Source organism: Cygnus atratus, chromosome 12 (genome assembly GCF_013377495.2).
Source record: "Cygnus atratus isolate AKBS03 ecotype Queensland, Australia chromosome 12, CAtr_DNAZoo_HiC_assembly, whole genome shotgun sequence".
In the NCBI taxonomy this organism is placed as follows: domain Eukaryota; kingdom Metazoa; phylum Chordata; class Aves; order Anseriformes; family Anatidae; genus Cygnus; species Cygnus atratus.
Window position 1 is genome coordinate 4,954,997 of NC_066373.1, and position 22,031 is coordinate 4,977,027.

General features: G+C 46.7%; 1 protein-coding gene across 6 annotated transcripts in view; it reads right to left on the reverse strand.

Annotated features, from left to right (window-relative positions):
- The window catches only part of CMIP (c-Maf inducing protein), a 128,753-nt gene that overhangs the window by 31,780 nt on the left and 74,942 nt on the right, over positions 1–22,031 (reverse strand). For all 6 annotated transcript variants that reach the window (XM_035543200.1, XM_050713118.1, XM_050713121.1 and 3 more), the window contains exons 3-5: positions 17,699–17,749; positions 1,282–1,443; positions 91–132 (exon numbers count right to left, since the gene is read on the reverse strand). In XM_035543200.1, coding sequence (XP_035399093.1) covers positions 91–132; positions 1,282–1,443; positions 17,699–17,749 — 255 coding nt within the window. The remainder of the gene's footprint in view (positions 1–90; positions 133–1,281; positions 1,444–17,698; positions 17,750–22,031) is intronic.

Genomic DNA, 22,031 nt, shown 5'->3' on the forward strand with positions numbered 1-22,031 from the left:
CAACTTCAGTAGGGCAGAGGCTTAAGCACTGAGAGAAGTGTTACTGAACCATATGGATTTGTTCCCGGATTTTGACAGAAAGTTACTCACCACAATAATGCTCTCATGGTCTTGAGTGGTTAAGTTGTTGTTCTGCAAGAGTCAAACAGAAGAAATGAATGAGCAAACAGTTCTGAGCTGGCACAGCAGCATACACTGTACTCTCAGCTACCATCAGACACTCATAGAAAGCCTCAAGACTGCCTTTATTTATTTTTAGAATAAAATTAATCAAATTAAAATCATTCTCTTAAAGAAGGTCTTACACAATCTGCTATGAGGGGTTGTGGAAGCTTCCATTTCTTCCTCAGCACCTTCAGATTCAAGTCACCCCAGCCACGAAAGCTAAGCACACAAACACCAGGATGCCAGAGCAGGATTCAATTAACTGGAAAACTAAAGCTAGTGATAGAGTTCTTAAACTTGTTTTCTGTAGCCAGGCTGTATGTTTCTAAGAAAATTAATAAAAGAACTGTTGCATTGTTGTATACCATTTTTGGTAGTAAAACAGCTGCTGCAGTTTTCCTTAAGTTCCTTCTTCTAAAATGGAATCAGTAAAAGCCTACTGGAAGTCACTGGTTTTCAACAGCAAAGTGCTTTTGGCTTTCTCAGCAGCATGATCCATTCAGAGGTTACAGAGCCTACTGCAAGACAAACAGCTGGCAACTTCTTTGGTTATCCCAAATCTTTGCACTTCAGAACTTGGACACCAAAAACCTGCTTGGCATTAAATTTCCTGTCCACAAAAAGTTAACTATTTGAAATAGATGTAAAAAAGGATAGATACCTCTGAAGAAGGAGACTATTTTTCTTTGACAGAACTGGCAATAATAAAAAGCTGTGCTATGAATTTATTGGTAGATACATTTGTTGGCCTTGTACAAGGATGATCAGTCTTGCAAACAAAGCCAGTGGAACAGAAGTCAAGGGAAGTTTTACTACTGACTCGAAATAAGACTTGAGTCAGACCCATAACAAATTTACCATGAATAACCGAACAAAACCCCATAGCCTCAAGAGAAATGTTTTTTTGTTTTGTTTCCAGACATCTACCTAACATGGGTCAAATTCTTCTTTTCCCTAAAAAGTACAAATTCCACTCAAGTCAGCAGAAGTGACGAGCAGATTTAAAGGAAAAATTTTGAAAGCCCAAGTTAAAATAAAACCCACCCACAGACTTTTAACTGTTTGTCTCTCATCAAAAGGTGACAGTGTCTTGCAGGAGCACAGCTGAGATCATACCTCTGAGAGCAGTTTTGAGACAATCTCCAGTGGGGCTTGGTGAATGGAATCGTCCTGAAGCGGAGACGTCAGCGCCATGTCCACCAGCGTCCTGATCTCCTTCAACACCACCTCCCAGCGGCTGGGGTTACTGAGCACCTTCTTGTACTTGTAAATCTTTTTCTGCAAGGAAAATGGAAGGGTCACGTTGACAGCACCGTAAGCCCCTTGAAAAACTGACTTAGACACGTGCCTCCGACAGGCAATCAGCAAGTGGGTTGCTTTGTACTTTGGGTTTTGCCTCTTCTGTTTGCTAAAAAGCTGTACTTAACACATTGCAATGGAAAATAAAACCTCGTATGTGTAAATCAACTATTTCCGCGAATGCAATGAAAAAACATAGCTCCTTTTTATCTTGAAAAGAAGTTTTTTAACTCCAGAGCACCTTCCTTTCCATCACCTCCTCCTGCAAACACCTTCCTCCTCAGACAAATAACAGATACTCGCTATTGCACTGTTTCCAGAGCCGTAGGACTTTTTAAAGAGAGTTAGTCACAGGGGTTGGAGGGATCAAAACATCATTCCACAGATGTGGCACTCCCCAGTGCCGACTGGTGAATTCACATTCAGAATGAATTACAGTTAACAGTAAAAAAAATCCAACTGATCCACAGGCAGTTTGGGCTTTTCCCCCCAGTTCTTGAAGGATGCCGAGAAGTTGTCGTGACTCCCCAGCTGTGACAGAAACACGCCTGCTGAGTCTCTAAATCCCCCTTGCAGCAGTGTTTCAGTGCTCGGCTGAGCTCTGCTCGCTGCCCAACGCCACCACCCTCACCCCTGCTGCTTCCCCCACCGGCGCTGCCCGCAGCAGCTGGGGAGCAGAAGGCACCTCTTACCTCCTCGGCAGCCACGTCGCCAAACGGCTGGCACACAGGCTGCTCGCCAGTATAAATAGCAGTCCCTAGAGGAAAGCCACCCCCCCTAAATTCCCAGAGGTGGCCTGTTGAAACTCTAGAAGTCCAAGGAAGCGACGAGGGGAGTTACAGCACCAACACGAAGTGCTGAGAGCGGCTTGCCAAAGCCACGTCCTCCAGGCACCACGCCGGGAGGGAGCTGCAGGGTTTTGGCTAGCTGACGGGTCCCTTCACTCATCTCTGCCTGCCCAACTCGCCCCCCGATGAACGGGGTGACAAGAAGTCTGGGTACATCTCAGGTTTATTGAACAACACCAGCTGGGCACTAAAACACGGCTGCTTTGCGCTAAATATGGAATTGCATTTCCAGAGAAATCCCAGAAACCGCCTATTTCACGCAGCTTGCAGATTCAGCTGCACCGTCTGAGCTTAATGCCATGAGTGCAATAAAGGCAGGGGACTTTGCAAAGGGTTACTCTGCTTTGTTTTGGTGTGGGTTTTTTTGCTTTGTTTAATTCTGTTTTGGAGCTTTGCTGCTCCACGCACTTCCCCTTTCACTCGCGCAGGGCAGCTGCCACCAGGCAGACAGGCTCACTGCTTCCCCAGCAGATCTCATGCTCAACAAAAAACACAGTCACCTCCGTACCCTATCTGAAATATTGAGAACAATACAGAAAAACACAGATTCTGGATGCTCTGGGTTTTTCTGTGCTGCTGGGGAGGGAGACGAGGGTAGCACTGGGCTGACATGTAAAGGGCAGGGCAGGCACAGTGGCGATTTTAAGCTACCAGCACTACTTCCATTACCATCACAGATTTCTTGGAGCCTTGAATCACGGAGAAGCTTGATTCACAGAGAGTTTAACTTTGTCTGTTCACACAGTGTGTCTTTTTAGGGTCTTTTTCTTAGACCGACTCCGGCACGAAGCAAAGTCCATGTTTCAAAGCCAAGCAGCCCGCTTTGTTACCTGAAGCAGCTCCTCTCTGAGTAAGGACATTAAACAACACCGCCAGCTCCACAGATCTGTTTTCCATGCGGAAATGTCCTCCTTGGTCCCGTACTAGGAAGAAATCAAGCTCAAAGCAGAATTCAAAGCTAGATGAAAAGTGGGGCAGGGGGGGCAGTGGTTACTGTGCATCGCCTGCTGTGTGCTGCCCCGCTCCCGGGTGTGACGGCGTGGCTGGGGACAGCAGCTCCTTCAGCCAAAGGGACGGCTGCTGAAAGCAAGCTGCCGGCCCCACAGCAGGACCTGAGCACAAATCTCTTCCCTCCGCTGCCAAATCCCCCCTTGCATGGGGGTGGGAGGAGCAAGGGAGGCCTTCTTTCCCTTTTAGAGGCGACCATGAAAAATTAAAGCTCTGTTGATGCTGACGCACGTAAGAGGAAAGCCAGAAGGATTTGTGCTGCGCCAGGGAGACCTCCAAAAGCTCAGAGCAGCAGACAGCAGCTCAAAGGCAGCACCCAGGGAAGCCACCTTTGCACGCACTGTGCCTATCGCTGCCAAAAAAAAAGCAGATTTAGCAGTCCCTGCTTCCACCTTTCAGCACAACGGGGTGTGCTGTGCTGGTGCACCGAGCTGCAGCCTTCCAGGGACGTCGCCCAAGTTTGGAGTGATGGTGGGAAAGCAGCTGGAAATAAATAAATAAGTTGGGACGCCGTCCCCAGGAGGGCTGAACTCTGCTGTCCTGAACCTTTGCCCATGGTTACTGTGCTGTTTTTCTCGGCAGAACGTTTTTCACTGTTGAGCGCCTTGCTGAAAGCCTCAATTAAAGCCTGAACCCTATCAGTCGGATACAGAAGCAATTTGCTTTGTATCAGCAAGCCCTTGGCCAGCACCGAGCCATCTGCTCCATTCTACCTGCGCCGGCTCCGGAGCGAGCAGAAACGATCCCTTGGGAGCCTAAAACAAAGCTGCCCGGTGAAGACCCATGCTGGAGAATGGGCTCATGGACACGTGCGAGGAGCTTGTTCTCCCAAACACGGGTGTAAAAGATGCTTTCAGTTGTGTACAAGAAAAATGCTGGGCGGGGAATCCAGTCTCGTGCAGCTTTCGCTAACAGCAGCGGCTCCCGAGACCATTCCTGCGAGTCACAATACCACATGCCAGCGTGGAGTTTGACCCTTCTAGTTACTGACCAGCCAGAACCACACAGCTAACGTCATCCCAAAAATCTCGCTATGCTGACTCTTAAAACAAAACCAGTTGAGTTTAATAAGTACCGAGAAGCAGCAAGGGGAATAAGCGACACCAACAGGGCATCCTTCGTTCTCAAGTCACTCTCATTAATTAAGTCTTGCAGAAACCCAAAGATCTAAGTCTTGGTCCTCTTTCAGGGGAGGAGGAATTGAAGCCTACGTGAGAAAAATTACTTTTCCAGGGTTATTAAGCAAGCATGTGACAAAAATCTGTAGGCAGTGGCTTTTGCCATCAGTGCTCAGAAGCTCGTGAACATTGCTGCAAACAGAAAGTTCAGACGGGTCTATGGTACAGGAAACTTTCAGCTTTTTTTAAATGAGATCTCTGTGTGTTACTCTATCCCATAATGGCTTCATTTGGTAGCTCTTGCTCATTCAGCACCTCTCTGGACAAGAATGGAAATACTGATAGAGCTGACATCTAAAAAAATGGTCTCTAATGCACAGAAATGGAAGGCATGGCACGACTGCCTTTCTTGACCCTAACAAGACCTTGCCTGTAAAGAACATCTTAGAGCAGCCCGCGCACTTGATCCAAAAAAGGCAAGATGAAGTTGGCCTTCTCCTTCACCAAATTTCACCCCTGCTTTGCCATCAGTGGCCAGCAAACATTCTGTATTCTTGAGAACCGGTCTTCCCCTCAGCTACTACTGCCATCTTAACACTAAAATAAATTGCCAGCCCGAACCCAGAGCAGCCAGTTAAATTCTAGTTCTGTGCTCTTTGGTTCTTTTCCTCCCAATATCATTTCTTCTGTGGCCGAGCTCAAGCTACTGCAGGAACATGCATGACTTGGAGGGCTGCGTGTGCCAGTGGCTGTTTATTCCTCGCCTAGCACCGAGGGCAGCTCCAGCAGAAGGGCAAGGTCGCCCTCCTGCCCAGCGGTCCTCCCCAGCTCAGCGAGGGGATGCCCGAGCCAAGCTGGTGCTACAGTCTGGTTTTGATGGAGCTTCAGTAAAATGGAGGTAGCTCTTGCTAGACGTAAGTAGACGAAGGAAAAAAGCACAGAGCAGCCACTGGAACTGTCTTCTCCACCGTTGCAGAACTTTCTGTTAAAATGCTACATACCAAGAAACAGGAAAGTTGCTTGCAATGTCCAGTACATGTCTGGCATGTCCTACACAAGTCAGGAGCTGTACCATGTATTCTTGAGCACCACCTGCTGGCATCTTGTCTATTCAATCATTGCCTTTGTGACAACAAAGATGGCATCCCCAGGACTCAGCTAGTTCCCTGTTCTAACACAGGCAGTGCTCAAGGTATTCTGAAAAACAGGTGAGAATAACTTGCTGCTAACAGATAGCTTCCCTGTTAGCAAGGGATAGGCTTGCATCACCAGGTGGATCCACTGAAAGCCTTTCAGCGTTTACCAATATAAAGATAAAAAGCAACTTGACTAAGTTTACAAGAAGTGCCATTCCAGGCAAAGGGCTGGGGCCAGGACCGGTGTATATAAATGCTGGCAAAGCGGGGACGTGGGACTGCTCATGCTGCAGCAAACTCCTCCTGACCTTCAGAAGGTTTTGCTAGGAAAATTCCTGATCCTCCCTTGGTGAAGGTCTACGTAAAACTTCATTTCCGGACAATTCACATTAAAAAATTCCAAAGAAATCCACGATATTTACGGCACTGAGATCAGCACCCATGAGCGTAGGCCCTGACTAAATACACCAAGTGACAGTCTCTGCCCCTAGCAGCTCATGGTCTTGATGATTGCATGCAGGAAGGAGAAGCAGAGCAAGAAAGCTGAGGTGATTTCCTTGAGGTACATGGCAGGTCAGAACCAGAGCAAGACTGAGGCCTCCTGACTCTCAGGCCTCGGCCCAGCTGCTACCTGAGGGCACATCTAAATAAAAGCACCACCAATGTGCACGGGGCAAGCAGGCCAAATGCTGACATCCCATCGCTGTGCTTCCCACTCATCTGCCCGCAAGCCTTTTTTCGGCCTACATTCATTAACCTTTTTATTTTCCACTGGTGTCTAGCACCTCACTCCAGGTCTCGGTTAATCCAAGCAAGAACCTTGGCCACCCAAACCGACGCTGTGTCGAAGCCACCGGAGTTCAGCGGGTTCAGAAGCAGTGACGTGGGTTGAGCTGTTACTAATACACAGGCTGGAACAACTGAACAGGCACTTCCCACAGGCACAAAGCTTGTCCTTTGCTCAGATACCACTGGGACAACACCGCTGCAGGACTAAAAGAATGCTGAAATAAACAAAACTTGAAAAGGACGCGCCATGGGTTGCATTTCTGCTTAGGCCAAGAGAGGTGCAATGTGGCTAGGAGACCTGGGGGCTCACAGGGCAGCCCCTCACTCACAACACTGGGCACCTGCGACAGTAATGCACTGGAGAACTTGCTCCCAAAGCATGCTGTATTTATATTACATGTACATCCACCTCCTTTGCCCACAGCTGTCCCCTGGCTAGCTGTCCTTCTGGACTTGTGCTCTATGGTGTGTTCGAGACCACTGCAAAGACACCCTTCAGCAAAGGTGGGTGAAAGGCTGAGAAGGAAAGGATATTCTATGCAAGGGAAGAGAAAAAATAATAAAATAAAATTAAAATAAAATAAAATAAAAACAAAATAAAATAAAAACATAAAATAAAATAAAATAAAATAACAAAATAAAATAACATAAAATAAAAACGCTGTGCAAGCAGGTCTTAAATTTATAGACTCCACTGAAGACAAACCTGCATGCAAACATAGTGTATGTGCCTCCAAAAATCGAAGGCAACTCAAAAATTGTGGCTTCCTTTTATCCCCCAAGTGGGGAAGGAAGGGGTTCTCTGGTGGACTCACCGCCAAGCAGAGAGACCAGGCTTTGCTTTTGCCCGTCTCTCGCCTTTTTCTCCAGTCCCTGCCCTTCGGTCACCAAGATCCAGGAGCGCAGCTGGCGGATCCAAACCCAGATCTCCCTTAGCTGTGCGTTCGAGATGCCGTTTGCCAGCTAGAAAATGCAAAAGGCCAACTGCGGCTCCAGCTGCACTGAGCATGGGCTAATGCGGTTACTCTCGTAATCAGACCTGTCCACAGGGGAGACGTTTTTTGGCAGGGCTGACTCCGATGCATTCCCCGAAACCCTCCATCCCTGCTTCCATTTCCTTTTGGCAAACGCTCCCATTCTTCAGGCCCCGATTCCAGCATCGGCTTTACACTTCAGGTTGGCAAAACATCAGCTCTCATCCTGCACACAGCAACTGCTGTTCCGTATTTTCCATATCAGAGCCAAGCTGGGGTTTGTTTTTAATGTTGCTTTGGCTATGCGGAATTTCACTATGACTGCAGATACGCTTCGAGCAGAATCACAAGCCACACCTCACTTGTGAAAAACATTGGTAGAGCCACAGCTGTGGTCTTGGGTTGCAAATCCCATGCAACGTCTCCCCAGAAGAAGAAATGTTTTAAAATACGTTGACCGTGTGGGGTTTGGGGTGGTGTTTCTTTTGGTTTTAAGCTTAAGTCGCACAACACCTTTTTCTCCTGATGTTGGGCAGGAGGAAAATCTTCGTTGCAGTTGATAACCACAGGTGCTGGAAAGCTCTGCCCTAGGTGCATGCTGGTGGGGTTACAAACCCCTCTGGGGCTGTCCTAAACCATTCTGCAGAATGAGTAAGAAAACCTCCACGGAGAGGTTGCCGGAGTCGCAGAATCAGGGCAGGAGCCAGACACCCTGCTTCATTTACAGCACTCTGACAGCCTCTGAGTCACCGTCAGAGAAGGTTTCAGACATGCTCAGGCACAACTCTCTCCTCCTCCTCCTGTAGGGCCTCGCCGCTGCCTGCTGCAGCACTTTTGGCCCTTTTTGCCAGCGCAGCAACTGTTTAGCATGGACACTGCCTGGGCATCGGCACCTCTGGGTGCTGCTGCCACAACCCACGGTTTCCAGAGGGGTGCAAGCCTGACATGCACGAGCTGGAGTCAGCAAAATCACATTCCATTAAAAAAAAACATAAAAAAATATTAAAATAACAGACTACTGGATGAAAAGCAGGAATATGTGTGCACCATTCAGTTCCACACTCTCCAAAACCTTCAATGGACTAACTGCATTGCAGTGCATGGGAAAAAAACAGCATTAAACTCTAGCAGGAACTGTATGACTGTGGAGTTCAGCATTGAATCAGAGAAAGCAGAAGCCACAAAGCACCGTGACATGAACTGCTATGTAGGTGCAGTCCTGGCTGCGTACAGACCTAGCATTACTGACTGCATTACAGGATGCACCTGACACCAAGCTGAAGTGCTCCGGGTTTCCCGTACCTACATATGTGTGCGCTTTATACCCCACACATGACGGCTGTGGAGCCCGGTCCTTGACATCCACCGGCTCTCAGGCTGCAGCAGGAATAAATGACTTTGCCACTGCAGAGACGAGATAGTGCATAGGGGAAAAAAAAGAAAAAAGAAAGAAAAAAAAAAAAGGAACACGCACAATCTTATCGTCACTGCACTTTGACCAGGTCTGCCAGAGAAAAAGCCGTGCGCAAGGCCACCGTGGAGAACAGGCAGGCAGCATACCTGCTGTGCAGAAAGCCACCCCACCGACAGTACTGATCCCACTCAGGCACGAGAGCTGTTCATCACCAGGAAAAGGGGACCCTGCCTCATCTGCAAGGCTGCGGAACATACGCCAGTCCTTTCAGGCACGAAGGGACTCTGATGGGAAGGACTTGCCACCCGAGAAATCGCCTCGAATTAGGATTAAGCAGCTGGCTAATGGTAGGAGCTGTTAACAAAAGATAACCTCTGAAAGAGAATCCGGTCCAATTCTGTTTTCTGGGAAACGCCAGTCAGCTTAGGTAGCACCGAGTGGCATACAGAGCAATTATTTCTTCCCAGATATGCAAACCAGATTAAAAAGCCACGTCATCCCTTTTCCTTAGTACTCTGCTGCTAGCAGTGGGCACCCTCACCTTCTCCTGCCCTCCTCCCCGCTCGCCAGTCAGCAAAACCTTCTAAATGGACGTTTACCCACCTGCTTCACTCTCTCCTCCTTGGCAAATGCATTATTTTGCTGAGTTTCCAGCACTTCAGAGCCATAAATGGCTTTGAGATTGACTTCTCTCTCGTGCACCTGCATCATCAATGTCGTCAGCAAGAGAGATGTGCAGGGCTCGAGGAGCATGTTTGTGTCAGAGAGCTGCTGCAGAGCCTTGGGGAGAGCACAGGCACTGGGTACTGATGCGAGGCTTGCAAGCATCTTAAAAGGGACTTTGGGAAAGCAGGGTATTTCTGCCTGCACACCGCAGGGCTTTGGAGCTCTGAATTTCCCAGTTTCTCACAGGGAGATACCAGATTTTAGAGCAGCATCTGCATCTCAGACAGTGCCATCGCTCTGTTCCACATTTTTACGTCCCATCTCACTGCACCAAGTCAGCACAGAACGCCAAAGCCACTGCAGCTTTTTAGCCTACTGAAACACCACCAGATCTCTGCAATTTGCTCGTCTTCTTTCCCCCTCGTACAAACGCTGCACGACGTGCAAATCCAACCAAGACCGCAGCGTTCAGCTCTCTGACCCCACGGCTGACATCCTCGCAGAGCATCCCGCATTGCTGGGGTGACACTAACACCGCCGTGCTCTGGGGACAGGCTGATGCAAGCAAGGCGCTGACAATCGCCCCGCTGCCCTCGGTGCATCTTGCCTCTGGCCACACAGCCCGAGGGAGTATTCCCATCTCAAATCCTACAGCAAAGAGCGGTGAGGCAGTGGCTTCTGAATGAAGACAGGGGAACGAAAGGAGTACTTTTACTAGCATTGCTTTCTGCTGCTTTTTTTCTAATTTTGAAACAATTGCTATTTCTGGGGGGAAAAAAATAAGGAAGTGTGACAGACGCTGGGCATGTGACTTGTAGCAGATGATACAGGCTGTGACACTTGCAACTTTCAGAGTTTTTTGTGGATATTAACAGCAATTTTATAATCCTCTAAGACAACGTATTACGCTACTCTGATGCTCTGGACGCACAGTAATTATACTGGAATAAATAAGAAAAAAAAACATGCAAGGCAGGAAAGAGAAATCTAAAACAACACCTCCATCTCCTTTGCTCCTTCAGGCTCCTGTAAGTCTTCTCCAGACACCCATGAAGTAATTGGCAAGAGTCCTCATAACATCAATAATGCAGAACTGGGTCCCAGCACAGCAGCTTAACAAGGCACTTAGTACGTGCCAACTCCCCGAGTTAGGCTTTCACACCCAATGCGTCGTGCAGGAAGGATAATTACACTCCTGGGAAAGACTACCAGCGCTGTGCTCATACGAGAGCTCCGAAACACCACATTTCTACCTCGCCTCTGCAGCTAGGAACCTTACCGAGAGATCAATTTTGGTGCAGCCCTGTATTAGGGCAGCTACAGAGGAGAAGTTGTAATTTGGTGAAGCTAGTGGTCACCGTGACCTGGAAGTCTTGAATTACAAAAGATTAGTCATATGGTCGGCCCTAGAATAATGCTGAAGAACAATTTGTCAGGACGAAAAATGAGGATTCCTCTTGGCCAGTAGGGCAGCATTCCTGAGAAGCAGCATACTCCAGCAATTGTAGTTACTCCTCCTCGGAGCCGAGACCTAGGCACACAATAACACCCTGACCTGTTTATTCAGCTGTTTTTGACACCCCTCTATCTTCAGACCTAATATTAGTTTGAATAGGATAGCATCCAAGTCTAGCAGGGAAAATTTAGAGCTGGTCCTGACTTAGCTAAGGCAAGAAAATAACTATCTAGTTTCTACTCAGATTTCACCACTGGCCGATTAATTGGCCAGAGTCCCGCCTCCCTAAAAAAGCCTCTTTTGGCAATGCAGGAGGAGGCAGCTGGGGGTACACAAGCGGGTGCGTAGGGCTGGGCGAGGGCAGAGCAGCAGCTCGGATCCAGGCTGGCATCTCAGCACGGTGCCGAGAGCCTCTTTTGGCCGGACAAAGTGGCGTTCCGACGTGTTCAAAACGCTCAAAACAATAAACTGCTCTACCTTCTTAAAACACTTCTAATGATTTATAATGAGAAGAAATGTCTAGATCCAATTCTGTCAGCATCCTGTCTGTTTTTCATCCATCCGTTTTCCCTTCCCCAAGTGAGAGCCGTGCCTTTCTGCTGCTGACAGCATGGTTACCTCCCGCAGACTGTGGTCCCAGAAACAAGAGGCAAGGCCAAGATTTTTTCAAGTGATGCCTGATAACACACGGCCTGAGGCTGATCGAACACGCGTGGGAAAACGAGGGAGCCAACGGACTTCATGTGCTCGTGGGAACGTCCTAAGCCAAAAGTAGTGGGGGAGAATAGTTAACAGCAAAAAATCAATGTGATTTAAAGGCTGCGTGTATGACGAGATTTCCACGGGTAGCTCCTGACTGGCAGCGAGGTTGTTCAGCCCACAGACCAACCATTCCCCAAAGGGTGAGGGGATGGCACCGGAGAGCCCCATGCAAGGCAGCAGGCTGCACCTCACCTCGCCTTTCCATGGAAAGTGTAAGGCAACTGCCAAGCACTTGTGGCCTGCCTGTTGTTTGTCAGGAGCTTGTTCCTTTAAAGCTCATGAGTAGTCAAAGCCCACAATGCTTTTAAAGCCCCGAGGCTTTGAAAGGCAAACCTTAATTCCACAGCTTAGGTTCCCATCAATATATCATTGACTCATACACAGACACAAAAGGGGAAAAAAAAAAAAGCAGTCATCAGCCTAATTGTATATGAATTATTTGTTGCTTCACCTCAAAATAACAGAAAATGTGAAGTTCTGTGTTCTGCTAAAATACTTGGGGTTTTTAGCTAAAGAAAGCAAAGAAATAGCCAAGACAATTACAGTTGTGTGTGTGCTCCCTAACCACCAAAGAGAGGGTCCGAAGTCCAACAGACACCACCCCAAAGAGCTGCTGAGTGTGTCAATGAATAATATTTTCGCTATGAAGCACAGCACAGGGCTCCTGAGTTGTCACAGGGTACCAAAGCTTCCTCTCTCAGATCGTAAATCAGGTGATTAAACACAAACGACAGACGTGGGCATTTTCAGCCATAACTGATGTGATTTTTTTCCCGATCTCATAGTTTTAAGGCATGATTTACCGACATTTAAGGCTCTAAATTTTAACGCCATCATTTAGATTCTATATAAGTCCCACTCCTGTATCAGCACTATTTTTAATCATTACCATGGTGACAAAACCGTAAAGGTGCTTTTACACAAGGAAAGCTTCGCCACACTTTTGAGAACAGTTTCTCTTAACTTAATTTTGTGTAGTTTTATAGCACAGAAAAATACCCCCCTCTGAACTTTCCCTGTTAGATACAGGTACAGACACTCACACATAGCTGGGCAAATCATCTACTGTATAAAAATATTCTGTGTTAATGGACAGGGAATTCATAACCTGGACACGGTACAAACCAGAGAGGGTCTCATTATTCAGGTCAAGTGTGACTTTACATGACAAGCAATCCCTTTGCAATTAACAGGGCCGCTTGTGCATTGAAGTAACTATTTCCCGAAGACACAGATCAAGCAATCCCTAAGGGAACCAGAGAAATATTAATTCAAAATTAAAGTTATTGAACGAGGGCCAACAATTCTTGTTTTAGCATTCACTGCAAAATGTTTGCAAATCCCAAATGACAGCATTGTTCCAGTTCCCAATTCATGGGAATCAAAACACAGAGTCTGTGTAGAAAATGAATGTGAAAACAAGGGTAATGTGTTTGTTGACGGCGAGTGCGTACACACACGGGGCTGCACAGGCAAGGGCACAAGCAGGCGGTGGAGGGAGGTGGCTGTTACCCTCCGCTCAGCACTTGGGAGACCACACATGAGCTCTGTGGTCAGTCTGCGGCCTCTCAGCTGGGCTGTCCACGCTCTGAGCAACCTCATTCAACTCCAAAGTAAGCCCTGCGATGAGTGGGAAGGAAGGGGATGTGGGTGGTGAGAAGACCAGATGATGTTCAGTGGTCCCTTCCAAGCTGAACTACTCTACAATTAACACGTTTTCCCTGTCCCTGCTAGCAGATGGGTAAAATCCCTGATCAGGCAGCATTACTCATGAGAGGACAACCGAGAAGTGGTTAATAGCATCAGTAGGAAAGACAAGATATAGGCAAGCCTTTCGAGAAGATCCAGGTCATAGGCACACAAAGCTCCCAGCCTGAGTCATACTTCACGCTTTACTGCAGCCCTAGGTCTATTCTCTCTGCCCTGGGTCGATTCAGGACATTCCCCCAAAGCCTTCAGCTGCCATGTTTCATTGCTGCATCACTCAGCTAACCAGAAAACACAAGCAATCCACATCTCATAATGCAGGCGGTGTTCAGAGTTTACCATCAAGCATGCTAAAAAGGCCCTGTGTAACCTTTAGGTTACAGGCAAAAGGTTTGCATTTCCCCCAGCAAATGCCAATCTCTACTTGTAGGGCCCATCACAGGAGAAGACCCCAGGACGCCCTGGGAAGACCTCAAGGAGGTTGAATTCCAGAGCAGGGTGGTACTAACCTAGTCAAGTGGTCTTTCCATGACCCATACTTAGAGCACGTGCTGTAGTAGGGCTCAACGTTGTCTAAAGGGGATGGTACCTCTGTGCCACGTCATACAAGCACACAGAAACAGGCCTTACCCCAAAGACAGCGACATATAAATGGGCAACGAAGCAGACAGATACTGTCAGGGGTACATAGATGGGTATTTGTGTGTGTCCCAAAATTACAAGGTCCAGTACCCATCAAAGCCAAGCTTAGCTGTAGTCATCCCCTACAGAAATGGCTGGTTATCACCGTATCTAGCCTAGATCCAGAACGGGCAATGAACTGCGTGTGTTATCATCTTTTCTGTATCCACAGAAAGTGTTGTTATCTTTATTGATACACTGCTATGACTTATCAGCTTCCAAGTACCAAAGATTATGTATCATGGTTTCAAACCAGCCTCCCTGGTTGAAAGGAATGCTTCTTACTCGATGGATTAATGATTTGTTTATGTACGAGGATTTGGACGGTTGTTAACATGTTCTGTTTATTCTCTGAACAACGACAGTTTGGCTTAGCCATAACCCAAAGGAAATCGGGATTTCTAAAAATAGGCTGAGGTGGCCAATAATCTTTTGGGAGTTGCTGATAGCCAGATTAAACAAGAAATTACGCATAACCCTTAGTGGGAGGGTTTCAAATAGAAAACCCCAAGAGAAAATGAGTACATAAGGAACAGACTGCCCCGACATCCAGACTGCCTTCAATAAGCACAGTATTCAAGGAGAAAGTCACACCTAAAAAGCTGTGTAAGCATCTTGACAGCTAGTTAGCTGGATGACACATAAAACCTCTTGGAACTGGATCTAAAACATGGATAATTACATGTTGGGTTTTCTCTCAGTTCTGTTTATCTGTAGCATCTCTTTTATTATTCTCTGGGCTGCAGAAAGAAATTATTTTTGATTTTTATTTCAATGTTTGTCTCTTGGAACAAAAATTATTTCCAGGGTGCTGGCTGGCAAATTGAATTCCCACAGCGTGTTAATCCTTAAAACTGCGCCACATAAAAGCTCTCACAGACCTCAGCACCTTTGTACCAGGCCAAAGGATACCCGGTAAGTGCCCAAACCTAAGGAGCTTCCCCAGATGTTTAACAATACAACAATTCACTAGAGCCAGCCATTTTCCTGGTAGCTCAGACAACAGGCAGGCCACAACCGAGTCCAACAGCTTGAAGCATAGGAAAAGGAGGCAGAAAGGTATTAACAGAGCCCAGATCTGCTCTCACAGCTGTACTGCATGCATTCCTGTTTTAAGACCAAGGGGGGTATGCCTCAGGCTAATCCCCACTGCTGGGAACTCTGGCTATCAGTTTGCCCTCTGCAAAAAGGGGCTGGGGAAGCAAAGTTCTCCTGCTCCATCCACATGCAGAGCCTCGTATGGGGAGGCTCTGGGTTCAGCTGGACCCCCCAGACACTTCCACCCCAGGAATACAAACAACAGCAAGCTCGTCTCCGTGGAGTAGCTGTTCTCCCCTGAGTAGCTACTTCGGCTGTCTGCACCACTTTGCATCTGTGCTCTGCATCCCCGCAGAAATGTTTTGACCTATTATTTGCAAGACCACTGGACAAATATATCATTCATCAGCACAACCACCCAATTATAATACAGCTGCGGCGATCACGCTGCCAGCTGGTGCTTTGTGTAAATGACCCATTCCAGAAGAATAGACTTCGTGGGGTTTTGTGGGTTCCCTCACTAACTGCTTAATCATCAAACCATGCAAATTTCGGAGTGAGATGAACATCGGCACCTGGCTCTTAAAGTCACAGGCTGCAGTGCTAGGGAAGTGGTAAAAGCTTCAGCAGGGTACACCGTGCTCCTTCGGTCTCTAGAGGTATACTGCTTGTCCTGCCTCTTAGTTCTGGTGTGGTTTCACTTAAACCTGCCAAATATCCTCCAAAGCAAAGAGCAGAAAGTTACCAGGTGTTCTTCCTCTCTGCTAAGCAATAAAACCCATCAAAACTACCTCCGTGTTAGCAAAGAGGAATTTGTTAGTGTAAAGTACCTGGGCAGTGACTAAACCCTGCCACCGTTCTTATGGGAAAAAGCTACTTGCTATTCTTGGTAAAGGGAAGGTCTTTCGAATCAAGATAATGTTTCGCTTGTTTTTCAAAAGTCAACTTAATGGGGGTGGGGAGGGAAGCAAGGAAGCAAAAAATAAAATCTACTTTGCAACAAGTTAAATTACTCAGAGTTTCCCAAAATGAGAGGCTTGGTCAGAAGCGTTGGAAAGTTTAAGAAATACTCCTTTAAAAACAACTCCCACAGAGCAAAGCTCCCTCTCCATGACTGAAAGGCATGTGAGCAAGCCAGGTCATTCTGCCCAGGCTTTTTCTTCATCGTTAAATTGATGGGGTGGGAGGGGGTGGGACCAGGTTGCACCTTTATACGCTCTTCACATTTTTCAGAGCTGCATCTCCAGCCCCAGTCTTGGCCTCACTGCAGGAGGGAAGTGGGCACATGCCACCAGGACGGTGTTGCCTCAAACATCCTGCCCGGGGACTAGGTTCTGCCTTTCTCTGATCGTCCTCGCCTGCCAGCACAGGAGGGAATTAACAGCCAGACGGAGATAGTGTCTCTGCATGCTTTAAGCTTCAATGCCTCTTTGTTATCCTCAGGAGTTGCGAAGAAATCAAGGCCAGCTAGGCATTGTGCTAATGAGACTGTCAAGAGGCCAAAATAAAGTGCCACACCAGGGCCCAGCCTTCTGCTATCAGCACCGCTGTCCCACGCTGATTTGGGCAGCTGGGGGAACAGGCTGGAGAATATGCCAGTGGTCTGGAAAAGGAGATGTCGACACTTGGCTCCTACTGATAAGAACCTGGACCCACTCGGCACACAATGCTGCCAGCCGCTGGTGGCTATACAAAGCCCACAAACCCTGCAGTTTTGTCACACAACTATTTTCCAACAGCAGTGCTATCAGAAACACCTACGGCCAAACCAGTTTGGTGGGAGGGACTTGCTTATATTTTCACATGTGGTTGCTGTCAGCAGGCTGAAATCTTGATAAGCTACGCAGCCAACCTGGCTGGCTTTACTGAAACCCCGCCGAAGAGAAATCCCGAGCTGCAAAGCCGCCGTTTTGTTTCACACCGCCAGGCAGAGGACAACCGCACTCAGCATCTGGCCCAAACTTATTTCCAACTGCATCTCGGATCCATATGGATTCCATCCAAAGGTCAGCAGCTACAGTTTGTGATGAGGAATGTTCTGCTTTGGAGACACAATGTTGTCACTGTGATCCGCTTCCCCTGCCCAGAGCAAGCAGTCCATTGTTCCCACTGAATGCAAGAAAGGGCTCGAAATCTTTGAAATGGACACTGCCTTTAAATCTAAATCATTCAAAGCATGGACACAGACTGATGCTACTTACAGTAAGTGGCTCTGAAAGACACTCTTTCTCCATAGTTTCACCAAAAAAAAGAAAAAAGAAAAAAAAGAAAGAAAAAGAAAAGCAACCCAAGTATCCCAAGAGCCCAGAACATGTAATTGGGCTGCAGTCATTCCATAATGCACTGCACTTCACAGTACAAACCCCAAACCATCCAATCTCTGTACTGCTTCTACATGAATTCACTTGCTATCTGCTTTTTTTGAAATCATCAGATGTTGATAACAATAGGCTACGTAACAAGTGAATGAGTCCAGTCCACTTCATTCACTATATGAACATGTTGGAACCGCACAAACGTTCTGATTTAGGGTTTGTGGAAGCAAAGAGCCATTCAGGGCTCTCACAACCGAGGAACAGGGAATGTTAAAAAGTAGTATAAGAGACATACAAGGAAGCTGTAAAGTGCAGGACTTACCTTCCACTGCAAAGAATGGAACCACTGATCCCTCAGGTAACTGTTTGCAGCCTGTAATAAAAAAAGTTGCAAATAGAATCATTAGTTTCTATCAGTGTTTCAGACCAGTGAGCCAAAACTAAGCAAGTCGCCCATGTGTGCCCTAAAAGCAGCAAGGCTGCACTCGCTGTATTCTTCGAACTTTATGACCTTGGCTAACTTCAACCCCAGCCTCACCAGAGTGAGGGCAACTCTTCGCTCAGAGCTACAATTTGACATTACAACCGATTTATTTTCATGGAAAGCAATGACGCAGAGACCTTGCTGCAGATGTAAAATACTGAACCAAAACCCTACAAAACATGAACCTCCTAGGAAATGGTGTCCAGCCCAAAGACCGTGAAAAATCCTCACTGATTTCAATCAGGATTTGATCAGATCTTTGATGGCTGTAGGACATTTGTTTTTCCCATTAATCGCAGCAAGCAGGGCAAGAAGATGGGCTGACATTTCACTCAGAGGGGTGTTTTCTTTCCATGCGCCAGCCTCCCTCGTCCTGTTCCTCAGCTGGCCACAAGGCAATTCAAATAACGCCGCGGCTCTGTCAGCGATATTAAAACAGAAGGAAAAGCACAACACAGACGTGCACATACATGCACGGACCGCAGCAACTGCATAAATGTTGCAATAACGGCTCCCAGGGATCTCCCCTTTTTGTCCGTATTAAGCAGAGCTGCCAGAAATTCTCAGTGTGGAGCCAGGTTCGTAGCCAATGAAGGAATAGTTCAGCGCTCCCAAAGGTCAAAAGGCTCGGTATCAAAAAATATAAAAGCATCCACAGTGACGTAAATACGCATGCCTTAACAAGGTGACATAAGTTTGAAACATTTGAGTGGGTAGAGACGCCCTTTGGCTTTTCCAGCTCTATCTCGTCCCTGCCAGTTTTACTCACGATGCAAAATGTTTTACACAATCAGTGAAAATTATAGGATAGCCCATCTAGCCACATTAAAAAACGGTGAGGTTTCTTCACTAGAGAAAAAAACCACTCGTTTCCTGCAAATTAAAGCATCCCTTCAACAATTTTTACTCTCCAACACCTTTTTAGATAAGTATGCACTGAATTTCACTTCCTGGAAAAGTTCACTGATAATGTCAAGAATACTCGAAGTAAAAATACTGCGTGCAGTCCAAAACTGTGTTTAATCTCAGGGTCAGATACTGATCTCACAGAGAAACAAATTTGGACTGATTTCTCTGAACTAAATGGAGTAAATGCTCTTTTGCATATGTATTACGTGTTATTTGGTTTTATACAGAGATGAGAATCAACTGCTCCTCTAGCAGATCTCTAGGCAATAAAGCAGAATAAATCTATCACAAAAAGTCTTGACTGACCACAACGTTTATCAGAAACAAACTTTCCATCTCAAAAAGTACGCTGACTTATCAGAATATGAATTTGCTACAAACTGAAATAAAAAACATTATTTCCTTCCTTTTTTATGCAACGGAAAATTTTAAAAACATTAAACACTTAGAGTGGGGTTCTTTGGGATATTTTGGTTTGCCAATATTTAACAATTTTCTTTCTGCTATTTACCTAGTATTTTGTATACACATGTATGTTAAAATATGTAAGGCAGACCTTTTACCTATGTATGCTAAAGAACTGACTTTCATTTAATGTTGTTTGTACTGTATTTTAATATAATAAGAAGGTCAAAAAGAAGTTGACACAATAGGACATGAAGAAGATTTTTGCCATAATTAAAAAGGCAGAAAGTAAATATACTTAGGTACTTTCTTTCTCCATCTCTCTCTCTTCCTGCTCCCCCTCCCTTCCCCTCCCCTCCCTTCCTCTCTCTCTCTCAGAAACATTTCATGGAGGGGAACAAAAACTCTAGCAGTGCTTTTTGGATAAATATTCCTGTAGAAGTGAGTGCTCACGATGACTCTAGCTGGAGTTTCATATCTTGTTACTCATGGGAAAAACCTCTGCCAGTGCACAGGGAAAAGACCAGAAGCAGAAGTGGCTGCTGCTGAAGGACAAGACTGTTAGTAGGAACAATCGTCAGTGCCAGTAAAACTCAAAAACTGCAGCAGCTGATATTTGGAGTACTCTATCAGGAACTTCAAGTCCATTAACAACTTTGTCAGAAGAATATATGGAGATATTTTTAAACACAGTAACCAAAGTGGGGCCACAAGCCTGAACATCCAGTCACTTGCCTTTTAAGAAGGGCTGAAAATATTTGTAGGTTTGAGCCCATATATTATGCAACAGCACCATTAACAAGTTACACATCCATTACTTTCTTAGAAAAAAAAAAAATCATATGCAGATTGAGCATACAGGAGCTATGCTAACTTACTACGACACTGATATTTAAATTGATAAACCCCAAAATGTTCTAGGGATATGAAGTACTTCTCTCAAACAGGCAAAACACCAACCTGACTTAATCTCCGGTCTGATCATAACGTGGCTTGAGCCAACATCCACATGAGGCTAAAGAAAGAGCAAGCACTACAGCACTACATGGGAACTGCTGAGAACCATTAGTAACTGTCCTGTTTTTGTGATGTCAGCAACTACAGGTTGTAAGAACTCTACAAATAAATAGCAAATACTACATATAGATAGATTTTGCAGCCAACTGGAGCCTTACACAAATTGGATGACAGAAACTATTAATGAGGACAACAGCGTCAGGCAGAGGTGGAGACATCAGGGGACTGCAAGTACTGGAGGAGAAAACAAAGAAAGAATGATATAAAAGGCAAAAACAAACCAGCAAGGACTTTTTTCACTTGAAAGCAGTGATCTACAAAAAGCATTTAAGAAGTAAAATTAGCAAAGTGAGGCTGCTCCAAGCACAGGACCAGGCATTGTCTAAGCACAGACAGTTGGCTACTGGAAAGGAGAAGGAATCAAGAAAACTTGCACCTGGATCTAGGTTGTGAGCTTGAATGCTCTAAAGCTAGAACCTGTCTGAGCTCAAGCTTTCTTTCAAGACCACTTCCAAGGAAAACGAAGACAAAGAAGACCAAGTGAACACAAAACTGGGAAAACAAACCGTTAGGGAATCCCCACGCTTCTAGTAGTGATCAGGAGCCAACGGTAAGAAGAACGTAGAAAGCCAGTGGTCATTTCAGCAGCTCCCCACACAGTGTTCAGCACAGATAGGCTGGACTCACGTAACCGGGGCACGGTTATCTCAGGGGAGCTGCCTGCCAGCGGCTCTCCCCCTGGCTGGCAGCAGAGGCTAATCCTGCCAGCGCACCCTTCCGCCCGCTAACCCTGGCGAGCTGCAAAACCACAGCCGTCTGCAGGAAGCACCGGCCCTTGGCAGAGGCCAAGAAGCATCCCGCGTTCCTCCCTCTCTTCCCGGCTTGCACTGAGAAAGGCAGCCCTCAGAAGCACTTCTTTCTTATGGGAAGAAGGGGGAGTTTGGCAGCTGGGGTGACAGACGCCCAGCTGCCTGGCTCCACGGCCACACCGATGTACTCAGGGCACTGCACATTTCTGAGGTTTGGGGCAACCAGCACCAAAGTTACACTTTGTAACTGTGGAGGGAACTGCAATTCACTGACAGGAGCTGCCCACACATTTATGGTCTGGTCTGATGTGTGCTCCTGGAGGCCAGCACCTCCATACCACCACCTGCCTCTGCGTACTGCAGCTGAGGGCTTAGCCGGTACAACAAAGAGGAGAGAAAGAGACACAAAAGAACTTCAGTGGGTTTTTTTCCCATTTAACTAAGTTTTTCTTATTCTCAGCCTTGCCCGCAGAGCCCACCACGTTCTCCACCACCACCTCCGACAGCTCCAAAACCCTGCAAGTGCTCCGCCTGCTGCTGCCCCCGGCAGTCAGCGATGAAGCTGGGAAATGTCCAACGTGCTTCACCCCGATCTATCTGCATAACCATCACTTTGGGTCCCCTGGGGGTTCGCTGTGTTCAGCCCCAGCTGTGCTACAAATTTTGCTCCCAGGCAGAAGGGCTTTAGCAGGTATGGCACAAGGTTTGGGGCTTTTTGCGCAATCAGGGCCTCCCGTTGTTTTCACAGCACAGGAGAAAAGCACTTTAGAAAACAGGAAAGTGTGGCAGTAACAGCTGTACAAGACGCAGGAAGATTAGAACTAGTTGTAGCTTATTTCTTTGTTATTCCTATGAGCAGGAAGAATACCTGCTTGAAGAATGCCTGCTGTAGGTGGTACTCCTGTGTAGTTCAGGGTTTGGTTTTGTTTTGCTTTTAAAGATGCGTTGACCCTCGTACTGTGTTCTGAGGGATGTTATATTCGAATCTTGGGATGCAAATATTCACTCAGAAAGGAAAAGCCAACCAGGAT